Source organism: Cyprinodon tularosa, unplaced genomic scaffold, assembly GCF_016077235.1.
Source record: "Cyprinodon tularosa strain WSP-4 unplaced genomic scaffold, ASM1607723v1 ctg42, whole genome shotgun sequence".
Classification (NCBI taxonomy): domain Eukaryota; kingdom Metazoa; phylum Chordata; class Actinopteri; order Cyprinodontiformes; family Cyprinodontidae; genus Cyprinodon; species Cyprinodon tularosa.
In genome coordinates, this window is record NW_024039141.1 from 1,077,189 (window position 1) to 1,101,295 (window position 24,107).

At 38.7% G+C, this 24,107-nt stretch overlaps 1 protein-coding gene across 1 annotated transcript in view; it reads left to right on the plus strand.

Moving 5' to 3' along the window:
• LOC119792427 (alpha-1A adrenergic receptor-like) overlaps positions 1–21,858 on the plus strand; it is a 29,582-nt gene extending 7,724 nt beyond the window's left edge. The window contains exon 2 of the mRNA XM_038299046.1: positions 20,732–21,858. Coding sequence (XP_038154974.1) covers positions 20,732–21,297 — 566 coding nt within the window. The 3' untranslated portion in view covers positions 21,298–21,858. The remainder of the gene's footprint in view (positions 1–20,731) is intronic.
• The last annotated feature ends 2,249 nt before the right edge of the window (positions 21,859–24,107 follow it).

Here is a 24,107-nt window from a genome sequence, read left to right on the forward strand (position 1 = left end):
TTCCCCCTAGGGTTGACTCAGTGTAATTGCAGAGGGATGTGATAGAAGATAGATAGAGTGATAGAGTGGTGGACTAGTGGTTAAGGCATTGCGCTTGGATCCCAGAGGTCCAGAGTTCAAGACCCACTCCCATAGACTGACACTCCGGGTCCCTGAGTAAGACCCTTAACCCCTACGCTGCTCCCTGGGGGCCGCACATTTGCAGCCCACTGCTCCCCAAAGGGATGGGTTAAATGCAGAGAGTGAATTTCATTGCTTTGTACTTTTGAAGATGTAATGACAAAAAAAGGTGAATTCTATTATATTCTAGAAATTAAATGAATAAATGACCCTGAGAGTTTTTTATGAATTTACTTATTGTTAGCAACATTTCCGTTAAACAAAATAAACAACTATATCTAAAATAGTTGCATTTCAAAATTCGTAGTTTAAGCAACTCAAAGTTGATTGTTGTTTATTTTATTGCATCATTTATTTTCCTGCTGTTCACTTTTCTGAATGCATTGCCGTAAGATTACATGAAGTGAGTGTACTGCCCCTCCCTACATTTGTTACCATTGTTAAAGCTTAGTTTGATTTATTAGTAAATATTTGCTTTGGTTTAACTTGAGAATTGTGTAATGTTTGTTATCTTTGTGTCAGTTTTATCATAGAAATGGAGGAAGGAAAAGAAATATCAGCTCTAAGAATTGAGCCACAAATATCGGTCGCAAATATCGAGGATCATTTAGACTGATGTCAGAATAATCAGTGATGGCGTTAAAAAAAACCTGTATCAGTCGATCTCCATCACAAAGCGAAGTTAGAAGAGCAAAGCAGCGCTTAAACCTGGCAGTAAATGAATCATATTTAATCATCGCCCTCCTGTTGGCTGGGGGACTTTGTCCTCTTTCATGCTCGCCTTTTCTTTTCCAACCAGCATTTGAGCAGTTTCTCATCTCTTTTTAAAGCATCAGTTGGTTTGCCAGTTTTGTTGCCAGAGACTTCCTTTTCCCCTGACTTTTCTGTTTTCATTTTCCTTTTTTTTATTTTGGTATGTGTCCATATCATTTCTGACATTCAGCCAACAAGTGTTTCTCAAAAGAGCAAAAAATAGTTTTTTATCAAGCTATCAAAGGCTGAATTAGGTGGCCTTGGGAGCATTCAAAAGCAGATTTACATCTGTGCTGCTATTGTTTATTATCTCATTATTATTTCTAAATGCAGTTCTATTCAATTCGTTGTTTAAAAATAGGACAAAAGTAAAGAAATATTTGTAAATAATTACTAGAGTTTTTTATGTTACATATTAACTTGTTTTTAAATCCCTTTATTTGCAAAGATGAGCTTTATTCTTATATTATACAGTTATTGTTTATTAGCGTTTCTTTTTATATACATGCATGTCTCCAGGGTACACATTTATTGCTATTTTCTTTCCCGTTAACTTATACTTAAATGAGAAATGTACATGGTGAAGATAAGGACCTGTTAGGTTCAACTGTTGACCACAAACACTTCTATTAATTATAAAGTTCATGGTGACCAATGCTAGTTTCCTCTCAAACCTGCCTGTTTGTGATGTGTGGATAGTAAACAGAATACTCCTACAGTATATTGAAAAGGTAAAGTTAACCATAAAGAATTTAATTCAACTCCAGTCAAAATTAATGCAATAAATTTGGTCAGTTATCAGTACTTAAAAGTTTCACCGATGTACAAGGAGGTGAAATATTAAGCAATTATGTAAAAAATGTCAACTGAATAAGGAAAGGCTTTAAAAGAAACCTGCTCATTGCAAACAGCTCTGCAGTGATAGCTGACTAGTTAGCCAGGCCAAAGCCTTGGTTTGCTCTCATGTTGTCTGTCTTGTTAAAAGTGGTTATTTAAAAAGGTTTTTTGGTTGCCGATACTTCTTTAGTTTTAAAGCTATTGGTCAACTTTCTGTCTTGTAAACAAATTAGGACTGACAAAAATAATCGCAATGAAAAGCAGTTGCTGAGATATTCAGCTGCTAATTCAATAATTAAATAATCATTAACTACCAGCCCTAAAAGATGTTTTATTGTTGAAATAAAAAAAAAACACATTCAAAGTAGAAGTTAATAACAAAAACTGTCAATGTGGGGAAACGGTGCAGAAACAGTTGAAGATGGGGTACACTGCTCTTTGCAGCCAGGGAGAACTTGCTTTACTCCACAAAAATATTTGGCATGTTTTTGAAGTTTTAAAAGTGATAACTAACATAAATCTGTTGAGTTTGTTTAATAACAGATGAAGTTATAGACCTTATCTATAGAAATATTAGCCTTAAATGACCTCTGTAGTATTTTAATAACACTATATTAGTTTGATTATAGAAAACTTAAGTTTAAATGAAGCTAATATGCGATAACATGACTATTTTTGATAAATATAATTTGTAGTCCTCATACAGACCAATACCTGTTTATAATAAATGTAGGATATAAGCATGATACGCAAATACATTACATTGATGGGTATTGTGCTAGATTAATCAGTGTTGATCAATGCTTCTAAAATCTACTGAATAATCCAGGCTCACCCTATTTGGTTATACTTTAGTCATGGTCGGCCTAAAATCTGGAAATCTGCACCAACAGTTCACAAAGCGGAGATTGATGTCATGACATCTTCTACAAAAGGTTTAAATTTTAAAGTTGAAAAAATCTAAAGTAAAAGATTCACCAAAAAATGGAAAATTCAGGACACATTTATGCTTTAAATATTGCAGAAGACCAACTGCTAAAACCTACAAACATTTTGCACATCGTGATTTTGAACAGGTGATATTAATAAAGATCAACTCTCCACATATGGTTCACATACTTCAAGCGTAAATAAATGTGATTGACTGCCTTAACTTGTATTTCACTTCTACTTCTACTTTGAAGCTGCATGACCCGACTTGTTAGAATATTATTACTATAACTTTGTCATGTTAACAGTCATGAACTTTAATGTAACTTGTTGATTTTGTGATACAGACCAATATGAAGTACAGCACAGTTGCAAGGCAGAAGGGAAATAAACAGCATGATAAAGACCCAGGACCAAACCAGACATGTCACTGCATGAAAAGTGGGATTTTCGTCAATATACGGCACTGTAGATTGTCGTGGAACTTCAGGTTAGCGGCAGTTTACGGCAATTTGCAGGCCTTGCCGTAAACTCCCGTAAATTGTCAGAAATTGACGTGGAATTTCTTAGGCAGTGTTCCCCCCATGCCTCCCCCCCATGGAATTCTAGGGGAGGCTTTAACATGTAAATGAACATGCTGTGAGCTATACAAATGCAACCCTGGGTAAGAAAATCTCTGATACAAAGAGATCAGGTATAGCCTCTTACATTTTAGCTTGAATTGATTTATTTAATTAAAGTATAGAGACCAAAACAGATCTTTAGCTGTCAGAGCAATACATTTAGAGCAGTAATTATTTTTTTTTAAATTTGCATTTAAGATAAAAAATAAAATGTTGTCTGTCAATATGCTCAATTCACAATTACTTAAGTGGAAAAGTTTCAAGAAATGATTCTGAGATGATTCACTTTATAACATGGCGCATTATCCTGTTGGAAGTAGCCATCAGAAGATTGGTACACTGTGGTCATAAGGTCATAGGTCAGCATGCTAAATTGGTTTTAAGTGGCCCAAAGTGTGGCAATAAATATCCTCCAAATAGATGGTAGAAATAGATCAGGCCCAGTATAGCCTAATTATAGACTCTTACATTTTAGCTTGAATTGATTTATTTAATTAAAGTACGCTAGATTACTGTGTATGCAAATGTTATGTAAAAGAAAATACACAAAATAATTTACTTCAAAAATTAGTTTTAATCAGAATCAGTTGGCTGTAATGGTTAATTTTTTTTTTAGATTTCCACTTTTTTTTTTTTTTGTTATTGAATATATAAGAAAACAATAACAATCTCAAACAACAAGTCAATAACAAATATTTCAATACAAGAAGAAATATCACAACTCCTGCTTTTGAAAAATAAAATTAAATGCACAGGCTGGAACAAAGTATAAAATAAAATAAATAAAAATAAATAAAATAATAATAGGGTTTAAAGTAAATTAATCAGTGGGGACTACCAACTGAAATTCTTCAATTAACTCAAACAATTTAATTGCATTTAAATTCTGCATCTTTCTCAGACATCTTTTGAAAAGGGAAAGTTCATTTTTGAGAGCAGAGATTGAGAGGGAGCATTTTGCATAGCGACATTTATGGATATAATACTTTGTTACAATTATTAGAATATTGATTAAAAATTCCAAATTTTTTTTCTTTAATGGATAAACCGAATTGAATGTTTTGCCAGGAAATAAAATCTAAATTTATTGTTTTAGAAGACAGAAAGGTTCGAAGTTGATCCCATAAGTTTAATACTTCTTTACATTCATAAAAAAGATGTTTAGTTGTTTCCAATTGAGTTGTACAAAAGCCACAATTCTCAACATTAAACTTAAATCTCTCTCTTAAAAACTCATTTGAAGGATATATGTTATTTATTATTTTAAATTGTAATTCTTTATATTTAGGAGGAATTGGGAATTTCAAATAATTTGTCCTAATTTTGACTATCATAGATTTCTTAAAATTTTGTTAGAGAGCTGTGCTTTTTGTTCTTCCTGGGTACATATTATTTATAGAATATTGATTCAAAAACTTGTTGTTGCATTTATTATCTCTAATGTCCACCTGCTCAAATTCAATCTTATGGAGACAAACAATTGCAATTGCAAACAATTTATAGGTGCATTACCGCCACCTTCCAGAATGGAGCGACGCGAGCTCTTCTCGCGAGTCCTTCCGTATAACAATGACGTCGTATGTGATTGGAGGAGCCTGATGAGCCTTCGGCCCCATCGTCCAATCACGTGTGAGCTTTTGTGCACTACGACTTCTCGCGAGACCAGCATATTAGCAGACATGTTTGTGTTACTACACTTAGAAGAACTTCATCTCCATTTACCGTGTTTGTATTTTGTTGTTACGTGAACAATGGCTGCACGACGTCTCGCGTTCAACTCGCCTCCAACTGCTCTTAGTCCACAACTTTCGGCCAGCCCGCAGACTGACGAGAAGAAACTGCTGATTGCTATCAGCGGACTGTCTCGTCAGCTTGCCCAACATACTGCCGACATGAATGAACGCCTCACTCAGCTGGAGAATTCGATGCGCTCCAGGTTGTAGTCCATAGAGGACAAGATGGCGGCTCTGCAGTCGAGCAACTTTGCAGGATATACGAACTCGAGGAAGAGAAGACGGGTGCACAACGCCACGCTAGCGGTAAATATATGTTCGATTACTGGTAGCTATGCTAAAAGCAGCCTAGCTTATCTAGGCAAGCTAAAGACAACCTAGCCTAGCTAGGTAAGCTAAAAGCAGCCTAGCCTAAAGCTTTATTAAAGTGTATTTTTTGTGATTCACAGGAAACAATATGCCGTCTTAACAACTCGGAAACTAATTGCAGGCGCTATGAACCGGAGCAGGGGTAAGGTTTAAAGAATATGCGGTAAAAGGACATGGATACGGATGGATACCGACCATAGCTGTACTTTTTTTTTTTTTTCACAGACTACAGTCGCCTCACAATGAGGCGGTGACCTCCTATTTGCTCGGATTTGCACGATGTTGATAAAGACGACATTGTGTGTAAGTGACTTGTTTTAATGTTTTCTCCTTCCTTGTTACTGTGACTTGCGTTTGATTTTTTTTTTTTATTCATACCACTCTCATTTAATTGTTTTCCAGCTGCCTGTAAGACGTATTATGAGACGGTATGCAGGAGCTTCAGATACACGCTGCTAGCCAGCACGCTGCGTGCGGAGGCCGCCAGGCTATCTGCTCGGAGTCGGGCCAGAAGAAAGAGGGTAAGACTTTATTTGGTGACTATTTTTCAGGTGCATTGATAGATGTGTTATGTCCATATGCAGTGCGCTGATTCATTGTTTTTTTTTTCAGCTGCTGAAGGCGAGGCAGAGTGTGCTATCAGATGAGGAAGTGGAACTCTGTAAGTCCGCCACCGTCGACCTCATGTCCGACGAAGAAGATGGCGTCGTCGGCGGTGTCTCTGGATGGATTGTACGGTCGCCGCCATTTCGTAGGCCGGATCTCACTGAACTCTGTGTTAAGCTGCAGTCCCGGTTAGAAGCGATGCCGAAGTACAGGGCCACGCACAGTAGGCGTCTGCACATCGGACCTGCCTCGGAGGGAATGCTGCCTGTTACCTCCAACCCCGAGGAAGCAAACGGACCGTTCACGGAGTTGTAATTTTTAGATACGCATGTGTTTGGATACGCGTTGTATATAGTTGTGTGTGTTTTAATAAAGCTCTTTCTTTGCATAAACAGCTTCCTGGCAAATCTTCATTTCCTGTATAAATTCATTCATGTCCTTGATGGTAGCATAATAATTGTGTAGTAGTGTAGGATAACATAAATACACAACATATGAATGAATAAATATATGAATGAATAAATATATGAATGAATAAATATATGAATATATATATATATATATATATGAATGAATAAATATATATATGAATAAATATATATGTAAATATATATATATATGCCAACCAATCACGAGCGACTTTACTTGTTTAAAAGGAAGCGGTTCCGTCCAATACTCAGTAAGAAAATTAAAGCCTGGCGTGGCCACGTGTGGTTTTGCAGCCAATCACGAGCGATTTCACTTGTTTGAGAATAGTGGTTTCAGCCAATACTGAGAAGGTTATTCAAGCCAGACCTGGCCAGCCGCGCGGGTTTGCTGCATTCATATGCTAATTAGGGCCATTAGTACAGCTGATCGCTCTCCACATACGTCAGAGTCCGTTTCCGACAATTTGTGGCACGACAAACGCGGACAAGCACGGGTTGCAAATTGTCGGAAACTGACGAAAATCAGGCAGATCTGCGGGAGTTTACGGGGGTTTACGGGGACGAAAATCTCACTTTTCATGCAGTGTGTCAGGGTTGAAGTTGCAGATAAATCTAAAGCAGTTCAGGCTATAAAACAATATCCCGAGCTTTGAACATCTCATAGCAGAGGTGAATCCATCATCTGATGATTAAAAAAAGTACGACCAAGACAGGGTCTTCCACCTACGCTGACATTCAGGGCCTAGCAAACATTTATCAAAGAAACAGATGATAATCCAATAACTCAGGAACAGTTTCAGAGATCAGCTTCACAAACCTGGCCTTCATGAAAATAGGGTAAGAGGATTCTTCCAGAGGAATCCAGTTATGCTCATAGGCACTACTAAGAAAAGGGTGCTGGAGTCAGAAGGGACTAATATTCAGCATTTTGGCAATTGTGTTGCACAAAGCAAACAATTCAACTCTGCCTGAACACAACATCCCTACAGTGAAACATGGTGGTGGAAGCATTATGCTGTGGGAAAGTTTTTTTTTTAGTGGGGGCTGGGAGGCTAATCAAGATGATGATTAAAGAAAACGTGCTTGAGGGGGAGTGTTGGCCTAAGGGCTGGTTATACTCCCCGCAGTAGTGTGTCGCAGTGAGCTTGACGCAGACATTTTTGATTTGTGCTCAATTTTGAGCATGGTCTGCTTATACGCTGTGGGTCTAGATATGCCCAAGGCAGTGAGGAAGTGGGGGCAGGTTTGTCCAACAAAGGAGGGACAGGACGGCAAAAAAGAGCAGAGATCCAGGAGGAAAAAGGCTCCCAGCGTTCTCTCGCACCTCGCTATTTTAGCTGGTCCAACTTGACAACTGGTTTTCCGCAATTACAGTCATAAAAACAAGAGTTCACTGCGATACCTATGCAGAGGACCTAGTTTTGAAGTATAAATCAGCCTCTTGTGGCTAGAGCAGAGCACTTTTGCCCTGATCCCCACAGCCTGCACTCTGGGTCCCTGAGCAAGACCCTTAGCCTCACACTCCTCCCTGGGCGCCACACAGTGGCATCCGACTGCTCCCCAAGGGGATGGGTTAAATGCAGAGGTGATTTTCTCCAGTATGAGATTAATAAAAGTTTAATAAAATATCATTTAGAACCTGAAGTTTGGAGTGGAGATTACAGAAAGAGACATCCAGCCTGGGATAGTTTAGATAAAAGCACATGCTGCTATGGCCTTGTTAATTTTACAACTAAATCCAGTTGATGCTCTCCATCAGAAATAATTAAGCTTTGGAAATTTTGCACAAGAAAAAAAAATATTGAGATTGTAGAAACATAAAGACAAAAACAAAAAGCTGATTCTAAAAACTCTTTGCTAAGATGAGCTGGACATGAATACACGCTGCTTTTTCAACCAACCAATATTCGTAATCCCATATAGTTGGTGTTTTTGTATCAGTATTAGGGTTTAATGATTCATTAGTGCATTCAGCATGAATGCCTTAAGAGCATGCATTATCTCTCTCTCCATTTGCTATCCATGATTAGTTTCATCCATTGTTGTGTAACATTTGTTGTCATTGTGTCATTCTTATTATATAAGTAGTGAAAGAAAAAGCAATATAGGGGGAAGAATTGGCACATATCAGGGATCATCTACACCAGGGCTCTGCAACCTGCTTACCTGGAGCCACATGCGGCTCCTAAGGCCCTCTACAATGGCTCGTATTATTGTCTAAAAATGATATAGATAACCAACTAATATAGTATAATAACAAATACCAGTCTTAGATGTTTTAGTGTTTTTTTATAAAGAATATCCATTTTCTGTCACACTTATTCCTGCTGGGGTCGCGTGGGGTGCTGATGCCTATCTCCAGCTATCAATGGGCGAGAGGCGGGGTACACCCTGGACACGTCGCCGGTCTATCCCAGGGCAACACAAATACAAACATTACAAACAACCATTCATGAACACACTTACGCCTAAGGAGAAATTTTGAGAAGCCAGTTTACATACCAGTCATGTTTTTGGACTGCGGGAGGAAGCCAGTGTACCCAGAGAGAACCAGGTACTTCAGCTCTCTCAAACGGAGAAACATGCCGAAAGACAGGGCAGCGAATCGAACCCGGAACCTTCTTGCTGCTGTGCAGCCCTTATAAAGAATATTTTAATTGAATTTGCAAACAGAAAGGCATTAAAACAATCAGAAACATGTTTTTAGAGCTACTTTTCCTTTCATTAACCTATGATTAATGTGCTGTATTATAATTTTTTTTCTCACATTAAATAATACCCAATAGAAGAAATTCAATGCTTTACCATCATAAATCGTTTTACATTTCTTCTTGTTTTACAAGCTTTAAAAAAAATGTTTGGTTGTCTAAGATAGCAACAGATTACCCATGTAAACAGGTGGAAAATGGATACCTGTAAAATGTTTTTTTGTTATCCGACTTTGCTTATATGTCACTTCAAATACTGGCTGAAGTTCCTGTTTTTATCAGCATGTGGTGCAATTCTAATAGAGGCTTTAAAACTACCGGAAATTTTTGCACTGTCACTACCCAATCCGTCCCGGAAGCACGATCCGTACAATCGGCTCATTTTCACGTGCGCAACCAGATATACATCTGGGTCGCCCTCGATTTTAATTTATAGAAAATACCTAAATTACCTTTTCCCTCCTTAAAAATAGTAAGCGTACTAAACTATAATGTGTTAACGGTTATAAATGTATTTCCAGAGAAATTAAATGCATTAAAATCCTTTCTGCTTTATCACTTGTCTGTGTCGGAACTGGGATCCTAGAGCTAACTTTTTTGGCTTTGGATTTAAACAGAAATCTAGTGTTTTTGGAGTTTTCTGTTTACATTTTGTGTTAACATTATGGTAATAGTGCATAACCTAAAGAAAGAAACAACTAAAATGTAGATAAACAGTATTTAATCATATTTCGCTGGACTGCTCTGAGCATGTCCGATAATGACGTCAGACAAGCACTTTAACTGAGAAAATGTAAAAATCATTAAAATTGTCTTTGAAAAGTCATAAAACATTTGTTTAAACATTAACATTCTTTAGTGAGTTCAGGATAGAAATAACTAATTTTAGTACCATAATTACATTATTTATGGAAACCCGGATATATATCTGGTTGCACATGCGCAAATGAGCTGATGGGACAGATCGTGCTTCCAGGACGGATCAGTTAGTGACTTGCACCCTGAAAGCCGAGAGAACAGAACTGGGACATATTTCAAGCCAAGATTTGGTTGAGGAAGACGACTTTATGGCCACATGAGCGAAGAATCCAAATCTCCAGTAATTAATGTCTGAACTGTGTTTGTTTTCATGTGCAAAGCTGAAACGACGTTGCAGACGTCATCTTTCTTTTCCGTTTGTCGTCTTTTGGAGATGCCACTTCTGTTTGTTATATACCAATTTATGTTTTTCTAGCTGTGTTGCAAAAACTGCTGAATTCTAGTTGAACAGTTAATCCAACATTTTGTTGGAGGAGCTGCTTCTTATGAGCTGTGTATAAGTGATTCACGTTATGAGACACTTTTTTTCCACACAGTCAGAACTTTATTTTACTTAGCAAAGTAAAAAGAACAAGACAATCCTATCAAATCTGATGAATAGAAAAGGTCCCTGCTGTTCATTCCTGTGGCGAAAGGCTTCTCACCTGTGTGAATTATCATGTGGTCGGTCAAATCACCTTTATTTCCTTTTTTTCTGCTACAGAATAGTTTGTTCTTCTTGAGGATAAAGAACCCCCTTTTATTGAAAGTTATGTTTGCTCTATTAGTCCTGGCTTCACCTATGACTTTTATTTGACAAAAATAATAACTTGTGTTTTATTAAAAGGTCATGTGATATTTGGGTCTCTAAACAACTTTTACTAGCTGGATTCAGGGAAAAATGGCTCTTTAGATTTGAAAGGTTGCAGACCCCTTAGTTAGACTGATGCCAAAATAATCTGCAATGGCCTTAAAAAACCTGTATTGGGTGATTTCTAGTTCTGTTATTTCTTTAAAAAAATATCTGAAACAGTTTTGCAGTATTTTTTGATGGTCTATTTCCTAAATAAAGAGCAACATAATTTAAGGTTTGTGGCCACACAAATTCAGAATGTGGATAAAATGCAAGTAAGGCCCTTTTTTCAGAAAAACAGGAACGTTTCAACATCGTAACTGAATAATGTTATAAACTCTGTCATACAATGATAAGACTGCTTCTTAAGGTGATGGATGTGTAAATTTATGTTCCTTCAGGTGAATGAATTCCACCTTATTAAATAGGTCCTAATAAGAAAGAGTTCATGACATCAGTGGCTTCATGAACCTTTTATTAGCAGGTTATATTGGCAGCAAAGTTTATGAAGGTGTTATTACTATGACCTGGAACCATAAAGCTGCATTTTACTGCTTATCTACTTTCAATAATACACATTGTTAAACTCACAGATTTTACATTAATCTATAAAGAGTTTTACAGATTATGATTATCTTGCAGAATGCATCTCATCATGCATCATGCATCTCAGTGGGCTTTTGTCTCCTTCTCCTCTTCTAAGCTCAGACAAAGAGGACTAATCAGTGGGATGCATGTGCTTGCTCATATTTTCATGCAGCTCTTTAACACCCCCAACGGGTACGAGAATACTGCAAAAGCTCTGTAAGCAGACTGGTGCAAACTGCAAAATGTAGCAAAAGACAGCATGTTTCTTTATGGAAATTTGAAAACACTGTTTTATGAGGGTCTTTCGTTGTTTTATTGAACTGAGAGTCTACTGTGCACCAGAGGTAATTGATGGGATTTTTTTGGAGTGCGCAACATGTCAAAGCGATGCAGGAGAAAGGTGACAGCGCAGAGCAAGGAGGGTCCATGGGGCAGGAGGAAGGTGAAGGCAAGGGGTCTCCATGTTGTCAGCGTGATTTCCTAAAAATATCTCCACACTGCGGTTTTGACGGAAAGCTCTGTGTGAGGGCCACGGCGCTTTCAATCCGAGCCACATTAATCATGTTTATAGGTGTTATGAAACAGGATGCCTGAGTTTTGGAGGGAGAAGAGTGTGTGTTGAGGGTGTGTGTGTGTGCTCCACATGGCAGAGAATAAGCATGGCTCCTTCTAATTAGTGTGAATAACAGGATGCATAGTTTTGTTAAGATGTTCCTGTGTTTCGGAGTGAGTTATGTGCGTGCCTGTCCTCAGGAAGGAGGTGCAAGCAGTCCTCTTAACAGAAGAACCCGAGACCACCTCCCACATCAAGCCTCCCGCGGTTATCTGCTGTGTATTTATACCATTGTCTCGCAGCACAAGCCCCTCGCATCCTCTTATAGTATAGGCTCTTTACATAAACACTCTAAAAAGGACAAAAATGGAGTGAGTTCACATGGAACTAAAACAAACAAATATGTTCCCTTTGTGACTACAGGCCACTCAGCCATGATGCACCGTTTCCTACCCTTTATCCCCCTGCTTGTGTAAATGGGACCTACAAACCTGACAGCCTTGACCCGCCTTTTTATTCTCTCTAGAGACCTTGGGATGTTTATTAGCTCCTCCCAAGAGGAAGGTAGAACCACTGTCTGGGTTTCAGCCCATCTGAAAGAACTTTAATTGAAGTGAGGATTAAGAGGTCATTGTTTGGCCTTCTTCTGACGCCTCAGTTCCTCAGTGGGACAGACAGACAGACAGACAGACAGACAGACAGACAGACAGACAGACAGACAGACAGACAGACAGACAGACAGACAGACATCAGCTTGTAATTCAACACTAGATGAAGAATTTTGGGAGTTTTCTCCACCTAAAAAATTAAAGCATGTTTTTAATCATCAGATTTTTACTAAACTTAAAGCAAAATGCATCAAAGAAATAAACTGTTAGTTGGTCATTTTTAAATATAAAAATGTATTTCTTTGCTTTTTAATTTACAGAAGAAACATATATTAAAGCCTCCTTTGTAAAGATAAACCATAGTCTTAAATAAAAGCATATTATTTTTGATTATTTTCATGTGCAGCCATTCTTTTAAAAGGTTAGTCGGGTTCTTAGATGAAACACCTAATGCCTTATTGTTGTTGACAGTGTTTTGCTCTAGCTAACCGGGTGTTATAGATTAGGATCTGAACTGTGGCTTCACGGCTCCAGTTTTTCAATGTTGTTTTGTTTAACATTTTCCTGTGTATATTTGTTGTGCTTGTAGCAGATCCTTTTCTTGTTCCTACAACTTACTGTTTTCCATTTTTTTCATGTTCTCCCATACATGCACCTATTTTCTTTTTTTATTCTTCTTCTTATTTTATTTAACAGATTATTTTAGAACCACTCAGGTTAGGTTAGCTAATAACGGTAGATAGTATTTGGGTTTGCATAGTTTTTCACGATGCATTTCTCTATTAATTGAGGGCCTTTTCTCCCTGTTTAGCAATAGAAATCATAGGTATGTACTGATGCTGTTCTTTAAGCTGATCTGAAGCTAAGAATATCACATAAATAAGTTTAGTAGTGCTGACATCATAGAGAAATGCAAAGGGTGCCTGTTTTTAGTTAACTACTGTGGTAACTGCAGATATTCCCTCCTCAATGTTTCCAACATCTCTACAAACAACGACTGTTTCTAGATGCTTTTTATGACTGTTATGTTGTAAGTTACCATCCTGATAATCAGGACCTTTGGTTTCCCTGATTACAGTTTTGGCTTGAATGTCAGATTTTAGAAAGAGAGATCCAGCTGTGTTCCAGAAATCTTTTATCCCTACCCAGAAATCTGCACCTTCCCGCAATGCTATCTGGCAGAAAGAATTCCTCTTGATCTTGTTGCCTTGTTGATGCAGCGCTGGTGTTTTAGTTTAAAATGCATCATAAAAAGTGACAACGTATGTAAACAAGCGTCCCCCTTCTAACGACCAGCTAACGAACTTGATCAGGCAGAGATACGCAATGTACCAAATGTCTGTTTTTTTGTGTGTCATAACAGAAATAGTTAGAACTGACTTCTTGGTCTGAATTTTTTTTTTTTTTTTTTTTTTTTTTTTGGGGGGGGGGGGGGGGGGGATACATTTTTATTTATCTTACCCTTTGGTTTGAATAAATCAAGAAAAGGGGATTTACTACCATTCTCAGTCTTAAGGCTTTTAATGTCCTCTTAATTCTAGCATATATATTAAACAAACACATTATTTTCTATTCAAACAAACAAACAAACAGTTTTTTCTACAACTGCTTAAACAATGTCAAATATTAATTATTACATACTTCCGAAGTCTATTGTTTACCATTGCCGAGTTGCTGAAGGGCTGTGCCTGTGTACAGCAGGGTATACATTGAACAGTTCATCAGAGGTCATCAAAGAAGACAAAAAAAAAACACGCAAGCACATACCCACAACTTAGGGTTAGTTAGATATACCAGTTAAACTAACAGTCCTTTTTTGGGACTGTGGGGGAAAAGCTGGAGCACCTGGAGAGAAACCAAGTATGCACACGGAGAATGCAGAAAGACCCTGATTTGGATTCAGTTCCGGGACCTTTTTGCTGCAAAGCACAGTGCTACTAGCTGCTTCACTGTGCAGTTCTAAAAGCCCTTTAGAGAGAGACCAGTTGACCTAACATGCATATCTCTGCCCATTTATTTGCACCCAGATAATGAAAGGAAACCAGTGAGAATTATTAATTGCTGTTCTCAAAACATGTATTAAAAGAAAACAGGTATAGATAATTGATCATTATTTTTCATTTTGATACATTGCTTAAACAGGCATGATGGAGTTTGCCACCTGTGGCCAAAGCACAGAACTGCGGCACTCTTCTTTGCTCGTAGTTGACAAGTTTTAATTTTTCACCTAGAGTTGCCATTTGTTTCTAAGCTTAGCTGGTTTCCAGATGCTTCTAAGTATCCCCCAAATCCATCTAGGATATAACGATTAGATTGTTTGCTAGATTTGACCCATTTAACTTGGATGTGCTTGATGTCACATCCGCAGTAACAGCGCGGGTACATGTGACCCGAGTGCTGTGTTCAATTTCAGCGTCTGTGTTCTCTGAAGGACCCAGTCCAGGTGGACTGTTTGCCATTTCGCTTTTCCTTCTGAGCATGGAGCAGCAGGCTTTCTTGGACTCGCAATGAATTATGGGATACCCAAGGCTAAGATATAAACACAGCATCCGTCCTTCAAAACAGGCGAAAAGAAGGCTGCATATGTTGGTTGCATAAAAGGAGTCTTCAAATCTGAACAGGGTTCGGCGCTGGTCTATGATGTAATCGACCGACGAATCTGGCTGCTGGATTTAAGACAGCCGAAGTACATTAAAGGAAAATAGGCTACAGGCTGCATTCACACAAAAGCCTTTTGGGCATTAAAAATTCTTACACGGCAAAATTTGGACGATGGGTCAAATGCTGCTCGCGTTGGTTTGAGGCTCTTGTAGTTTATCTGCTCTGTTCTGTAGCTACAAGCTAGAGTGCAGCTTGGCTTTATTTACTTTGATGAGTTGGAAAAGTAGTTTTTACATGTTTTTAAGCAAAAAAGTCCACATCAAAACCATATCTGTGCAATCAGTTAATCAAGATTATGATCCTGCTAAAACATGCAGTTCTTGTTTGAAGCACCAGACCTCCAGCATACTGTCGGCCAGCAGCTCTGGAAACAGTATGAAAGGTCTTAACATTATTTTGTTGATTTGGGTATTTATAAACTGTTTCTTTTTGCTTTTTTTTTAAACCATTGGAGTTTAACCCATTGATATCTATTTATTCTTCATATATAGACAGCTCTGCAGAAGCAATAACAGCTTGCATGTAGATGTAGTCTCTATCTTCCCCCAAAAAAAATGTTGGATTAGCTTTTCTAATTGGTTGATGCATAGCACAGAACGCTCGGATGCTTGGACACTGTGACACCCGGACGCCAGAACACCTGGATACGCCGCTCCCGCCTCTTGGACGCGCTGCAGGACCTCTTGACGCTATTCCCCCCTGGGCTTTGCATAAAAATCAGATGCTTTGATGCCCAAAACACATTTGCTGTAAACGCAGCGTTATAGATACTTTACTATTGAGGTGTCATTCTGCTCATCAATGTTTTTGTCATATAGGGTCAAATAAAAAGGTTATTTTAACAATATTTAGAAGTAAAAACTAACAAAATGATTCTTTATGCAGAATAAAATAAAATACCTTTATTTTTTTACATTTACATGATTCACACATACTTATTCATGCAAGTCATAGGGGGCCTTTTATGAGGAATATTAGTCAATTTCTTTCCTTTTCTGCTTGTATAAAGTTGCACAGGAAATCTAACAAAGTGATATTAGCTCCCTGTGGACTCAATAGTAGGAGTCACATGTTTAAATGATGTAGAGTCATTCGCTCTCTAGTTGTTTGGGTCATTTGGCCCCATTGTGTGGCTCGTTGGCATCATTACAGACAAATTTAGGTTAATTTCCTGGCCAGTTGAGTAAACGAGAGGCTAAACGGTTGTAACCAACACAGCGGTCTGGAAAAACTAATCTCTTACATCAAACATAAAATGCTCTGAGGGCCTAATGGAAAAAAAATCCTTTAACACTTGAGCCTTTTTGGGCTTCTGATGAAAGCAGCCATCACCATCAGAGTCCATCAGGATCTGTAGCCAAAGCTAAGATGGATAAAGACAGGCTCTTTCTGCAGAGGCATGCCATGTATCCCAGTCATCCTCATCACTCTCACATTCACCCAGTCACATTTAAGTGGATTTCCAGAAAGGGAAGAAAAAAATCATGTGAAAATACCAGCTGCTTGGAAAAGAATTAGAAGCAGCTGGCAGCTCAGGAGACCAGGACAACTCTCTCTGGTTTCAGTTCAGCTGCAGACACACAGACAGAAGTTAGAGATTTCAAGCCTTTAGTGGCATTATTGTCAAGATTAGAATAACGGTAAAAACGTGTGCAAATCATGAACCCTTTGTCACTGTTATATAGAGCTATCGATGCTTTAAGGAATCATTCAGGCCGTCTAACTGAAATTAAGTAAATCCGAGGTGCCTCCACTCGACTGTCAGGCATTACCAGAACTAATTTCACACTTGATATCCTGATGCATCTTCAGCCTCTCCGGGAGCTTGATAATAATGTAAGAATGTGGGTCCCTTTCATTTAGGGACTCTTCACATCTGCCTGCATTCAAAGTCCTCATGTATGTCTTTGTTTCACACTAATCCCGCCCTTTCTGTGCGTATTAATAGGCTTTTTTATTATCAGCAGGCTTCCTCTTCTCACCTACTCACTTGTATCTAATATTTTCACCTTTTAAAGCTTAGCCACATATGGAGAAAAAGCATAGCGTAGATGTAAGCAGGTAGAACATTCATTTCTTTTTACATATTGCCTGCTTCACAATCTGCTTAATATATGGTCCCCTTCAGGATTGTCTTTACACACAACATTAACCTATGTGAGTCTGTGTGTGGAAAGCAGAGGTGTTTTAATGCACTTTATGCTTCATAACCTCTCAGTAAAACCCTCAATTTCATTTCATGATCATGGTTAAAGAGAAGAGACTCTCCCAGAGAATTAAGGAGGAATTCAGGGTTGGTCTAATTTCTACTTTTTACATTATTACAAACCTTACTTTGTATAAGCACATTATCTGTTCATGAAGGTCTTACTAAATAGAAAAACTTCCTTTTTAGTGGTCCTGGTGCTCCTGTGATTGTAGAAAGTTTGAAGAAATGCTGCCACCTACTGGTTAAACATGAAATCCTTAAATCGTTTGAACATGAAACCAGGGCTTATGGGGAGTCCAGTTATCTGTTTAGCTTATCTACTAGTTGACATAAGCTGCCTGTTATTCTCTCATATTTTTATTTTTGCTCTAAAATCACATTTTTTAACAACTCTTTCTCACTTAGTGATTGATGAATGCTGAGTATTTGTCAATAGAAATCTGACTTTTATTATCTTAGACTCTTAGACATTTTCTCACATGGCTATAAATAGTTTGAATGTATATGATATAGACTCATTACACAGAGTAATAGGTTATAACTGTTAATTTGTATGTTTTTTGATGATCATAGCTCCCCCGCTAATGAAATACCATAATTTAGTTTCTCAGAACAAATAATTACACACAGCAAAAAATATTTTAAAGCCAAAATATAAACTAATGTAAAACTACTTTACAACTTGGTTGATTTTACATGCATTGCTTCATCAATGCAGCATAGGCAGACGATGGGTCTGTGGCTCTGCTGAGGGTGTAATAGAAGTCCAAGGTTGTAATACACACCTGTAGCTTGTCCAAAAGCTGGTCTATTTCCCTCTATTTGCCTCCTTCACACGGGATGAAAATGAAGCACTACATTTACTTTTATCTGAAAACAGGACATCAAACCGCTGAGCAGCTGATTTATCTAGGGAAGGAGTTGCTAAACACCCAGAATGTGGTAAATTGATGTCTGAAACGGCCTTTCAATTCATGCCCAGAGAATCTCCATAAAACTCTTGAATTTATTTTCACAATCCTCTACAGGCGGATATTCGTGCACCGTTTAAGCCACGCATTTTATAACTGACTCCATTACTAGGCCTGGATCCAGGACTTTTTTATGGCAACATTTTCTTAACATTCTCTGTAATTTTACAATTTCAGAGAGACCAAATTTTAGGTTCTCCCGCTCGCTGTAAGTCAATGTCATCAAATTATATCAAATATAACATTATATCCAAATTACCAGGAATAAACACACTGCAAATATTAACAGAGTCTAGAAGACTCATATGATTTTGTTTTACCTTTTGCATGGAATTACTAAAATAAACAAATGTTTGAGGAAAACTGATTGTCCGTTTAATGGGATACATCTGTTTTACATGCTGTGTTCTCCTCTCCTCTTAAAGGAATAGTACACCCAAAACATGATTAGCCTTCATTTTCTACTCACCCCCATGCTGAACAACACTCTGGAGTACTTTTTTGATATCTCAAATGCATCTGGAGATCTGGGAGGCTTCTTGCTGTCTGCTGACATTCAAATAATGGAGGTCTATGGTGCCCGAGGCAGAAAGGTCCATAAAAGTCCACAAAAAACCTGTCAATATTCCTCCATACTGCTCGTCCAATGTATTCCAAGTGTCCTGAGTGGGTAGCGTCCATAATTTACTAGAATGTTTTTAGAGCATAAACAGTAGTGTATAGGATTTCCTGAAAGCGCGCACATGCGCGTTCACGACGCTACGGAAGCCGGCAGACCAAACCAGATGAAAGTACGCATTCAGCGTCTGCTCTGCCGATGATGCAAGCATAGAAGAAGAAATGTGCTGTTTACCTGTGCAAAGAAAGAAACAACGAAAGAAAAATGTCTGAGGACTTCAGTGTTGAGGAAGAGCATGAGTTCTTTGCCGAGCTGAATGCGCTGGTTTGGTCTGCCGGCTTCCGTAGCGTCGTGATCGCGCATGTGCGCGCTTTCAGGAAATCCTATACACTACTGTTTATGCTCTAAAAACATTCTAAATGACTTTGTTTCGAGTAAATTCTGGATGCTACCCACTCAGGACACTTGGAATACATTGGACGAGCAGTATGGAGGAATATTGGAACGTTTTTTGTGGACTTTTATGGACCTTTCTGCCTCGGGCGCCACAGACCTCCATTATTTGAATGTCAGCAGACAGCAAGAAGCCTCCCAGATCTCCAGATGCATTTGAGATATCAAAAAAGTACTCCAGAGTGTTGTTCAGCATGGGGGTGAGTAGAAAATGAAGGCTAATCATGTTTTGGGTGTACTATTCCTTTAAGAGAACAACTTATCTTATTAGACTTTGATTCACTTGTTACCATTAAGATTGAATTAAAGTATTTTTATATAGCAGCAATTTGCAAAAAACTTAATGGTGGCTGTTAAAGCCAAGATGGTCAAATAATTTTTCAGCTGTTTATATAATATAAGCTGTTTGCAACAACTTCTCATCCTGAGCGAGCATGAGCGAAATCCCTCTTTAACAGGAAGATATTTTCAATTAAAAGCCGTTATCAGCAGTAGGTGGTGAGTTGGGGTTTGAGGCTGCAGGATGGTGACACAGTCAGTTCAGTGCATAGTCTGTCTTTTAGGCCAGTTTGTAGAAGAGACAACAAAGATCCTTTAAATAAATATCGTACTGTAAGTTTAAATATACGGTAGTCTAAAGCAGGGGTCACCAACGCGTTGCCTGCGGGCACCAAGGGGCTCTCAAGGACCACATGGGGTGCTCTCTTCGTCTTCTGAAAACAGAAGAACTCACTCAGTGGGTTAAGTTTAATTTTTTTTTTATTCTGTTGCTCTTCTTTTTAATAATTTATGTATTATTTCATCATGTTAACTATTTCAGTGGTTTCAAAATGACAATATTAAAAAGAAAATTAGAAATGAATAAAAGAATAAAATAAGAATAAAAATGAGTTTTTATGGATGAGATAGGTGAACACTGATCCCTCCAGTTCATAGGTCAGTATTGGTAGCCCTTCCTATGACTCGGTAGCCATGAAGTAGCCCTCAGCCTTAAAAAGGTTGGTGACCCCTGGTCTAAAGCCTTGTCTATCTACACTTTGTGAGCAAACTTTAACCAGTTTCTACTGGCCCAGCCGTCAACATGAGCACAATCCACTGCTGCATCTCTGATTTTACTGCAGTGTAATATTGGTGCACAGAAGCATGGGAATCCAGCTGAGCTTGACTCACTAAAGACTAATAAAAACAGCGTTTGAATTTTAAATAACCCAAACACTGAGTCATTATGGATTTATAGGTTTCTGGACTTACATAACAGATATCTGCCAGCTATTTTCCACTTATCCTTCTCCTTTTGTTCGTTATCCTCAGGGTCTTTCAATGTCCACCTGCGACCACCTGAGACCCTCTTCAAAGTCATCTTCTGGCTCGGCTACTTCAACAGCTGCCTGAATCCCATCATCTACCCTTGCTACAGCCGCGAGTTCAAGCTGGCCTTCATCCAGATCCTGAGGTGCCACTGTCACCACCACAGACGCCCTGGATGGAGGTCCTACAACTACCGTTCGTCCACCTTCCGTTCCTCTGGAAACTCCCGGAAAAGCTCTGCGGATCACACCTCCGGCTGGCTGAACGGGAGCCAGCGCACCCTGCCATCCTCTGCCACCCCCAGCCCCAGCTACCTGAGCAAGGGTCTCCCTCCGTGCCCAGAGGGGGAAACTTTGTACATTTGGGGAGCCACCACTTTGGCCCCTTCCACACCTAACCTGCTGCCTGGCAGCCCAACAGGCTGCAGGAAAGGAACCCTTAGAGGGGACAGCAGAGAGGGGAAAATGGCTGAGGGGACCGCTGGAGGTGTGTTTTCTTTCACGTTTGGAAACATTAAAGACAAACGAGGAATCAACAGGGACATTATGGGGCATGATGACAATGTGTAACAGCTGGCAGCTTCTGATTCATTGCTGTTAGGGAGTAAAGGTTTTACAGGTTCCACTGTACGTGGTTTGTGATGGTGAAACAGTCAGTGGCATGTCTTTAGTGATCAGTGTGAGGTGAAAATATGTTCATTTACTCTTTATATCTCTTTGTAATTTAAAAAGGGTTCTTCTCAGTGAGCTGTGACCACAAAAAAGACAATCAAACCTACTTGTATGCTGCCCTCTATGGGTCATAAAGAGACCTGCATGTTCTTTGGAGTAACCTGAATTGAACTAAATTCACTCCAAACCTTCAAATGTTTGAACTTAGACTAGATTACCTTCCTGTAAAAATACTGAACATGATTTATTAAAAAAAAAAAAAAATGGGCCTCTTGTAATACAAAGAGTGATGAGGCATAGGATTACCTCTCTGTCGCAGTTCTCTGATATCCTTGTGGTATTTTGTGAAGGTAGTAAATAAAGTATTATCTGTATGTTTCTGATGTGCGCACAATCTTCAAATATATTGTAAGTGTGTATGTAGAGATGTGATGGAAAAATAAAAACATAGAATTCAAATACTGATTTTCAACTGTTTTAATTTTTTAAAGACCAACTGTTGGCTATAATGTGGATGGCAATGTTTCCAATATGTTTTATAAGATTTAACTTTATTTTCATAAAATTTTGGTATTGTTATTTCCACATACGTTAATGAAAATGATGTAGCAGAAAAGATATTTTCACTTAGGGGGTATAGCATCCCAACAGTTTACCAGGAACCCCTGATAAAGATTTTTAATAGATCAGGGCTACAGCTATTGATTATGATAGCAAATAATAAAAAAAATTTTTTATTAACTTTTCTGAGCTATAAGCTATGCTGTAATGTCATCCCTTCGTCACAGTCTTTTACAAAGTGTAATTTTGCTTGATTTTTTATCTATTTGTATCCTTACCTGCCCCCTGCAGGACTATCCTACCTTGAATATGGTTTACCTACCCAGTTAACAACATGCTTTATTTTTTTAGATCAGCAAACAGTGATGTAGGGCAGAGCAGGTATGCACCTACCTATTTAATGGTTCATCTTTCAGGAAGGTAATGACCCAAAACATAAGTCCAAGCTAACAGAAATAGCTCAAGAAAAAAGAACAATATGGGGTTGAAAATGAGTTAAAACAAAGCAGCCTACAAGTGCCTCATATTTAGTATTTTCAAATGCTAAAATATCAAATATAGATCAGAATATCACACAAATTATAACAATTTAAGCCTTTAAGCAGTACTACTACAATTGAACAAATCATCTGTTGCCTTATAAACTCGCCTGGGGCTTCATGTGCAAAAGATTGTCCAGGTTATACTGAAAGTTTGCAGTAGAAAGAAACTCTGAAATGTTAGGCAAAAAAAAAAAAAATTTTCGGGCATACCAAACTGTGTGCACACGTGTTACTGCATACTTTAGCTTTACCTTCATATATCCTATCACACATCTTGGTTCAAACATCCTTAAAATATAAGACAATCAATGACCAATTAAAAGGGTCGAGCAAACTCAGTGATTAAAATCCATTATAGGGCTCATATGTGATAACCTAAACCAGATAATAACCCATGCATCATCATCACCTGCAGATACCCTTCAGCATTTAAGGATGGCATATATATATATATATATATATATATATATATATATATATATATATATATATATATATATATATATATATATATATATATATATATATGGCCCCAGGCCCTGACATGATCCACACCTACTGGCTGAAAAAACTAACCGCACTTCATGCACGCCTCGCAGCACAAATGAACCAACTGCTGATGGATGGGACCCACCCAGAATGGTTAACCCAAGGACGGACAATCCTGATCATGAAGGATCCGCAGAAGGGAACAACCCCATCCAACTACCGGCCAATAACTTGCCTATGTACAACATGGAAGCTCCTGTCAGGCATCATAGCGGCTAAGATGAATAGGCACATTGCTCAATACATGCACCCTTCCCAGAAGGGAATAGGCAGCAACACCAGAGGAGCCAAACACCAGCTACTAGTGGATAGAGCAGTCACCCGAGACTGTAAGACCAGGCAGACAAATCTGTGCACTGCCTGGATTGACTATAAGAAAGCCTATGACTCAATGGCACATACATGGATACTGGAATGCCTGGAAATGTACAAGATCAACAGGACTCTAATAGCCTTCATCAAGAACTCACTGAAGCTGTGGAAAACAAGTCTGGAAGCCAATGCAAAGCCAATAGCACAAGTCACCATCAAGTGCGGCATATACCAGGGTGATGCACTATCCCCGCTGCTGTTCTGCATAGGCCTGAACCCCCTCAGCCAGATCATCACAAAGGCTGGCTACGGATACCAATTCCGAAGCGGAACAATCATCAGTCACCTCCTCTACATGGATGACATCAAGCTGTATGCCAGGAGTGAGCGAGACATCGACTCACTGATCCACACTACCAGGATCTACAGCAACGACATTGGGATGTCATTCGGACTGGACAAGTGCAGTCGCATGGTCTCAAAGAGAGGGAAGATGATCAGAACCGAGGGGGTTGAACTACCAGAAGGCCACATAACAGATGTTCAGGACAGCTACAATTACCTTGGGGTGCCACAGGCTAACGGAAACCACGAGGAGATGGCAAGAAAGACTGCCACAGCTAAATACCTACAAAGAGTAAGGCAGGTCCTGAAAAGTCAGCTGAATGGGAAAAACAAGATCCAAGCGATCAACACATATGCCCTACCAGTCATCAGATACCCCGCTGGTATAATAAACTGGCC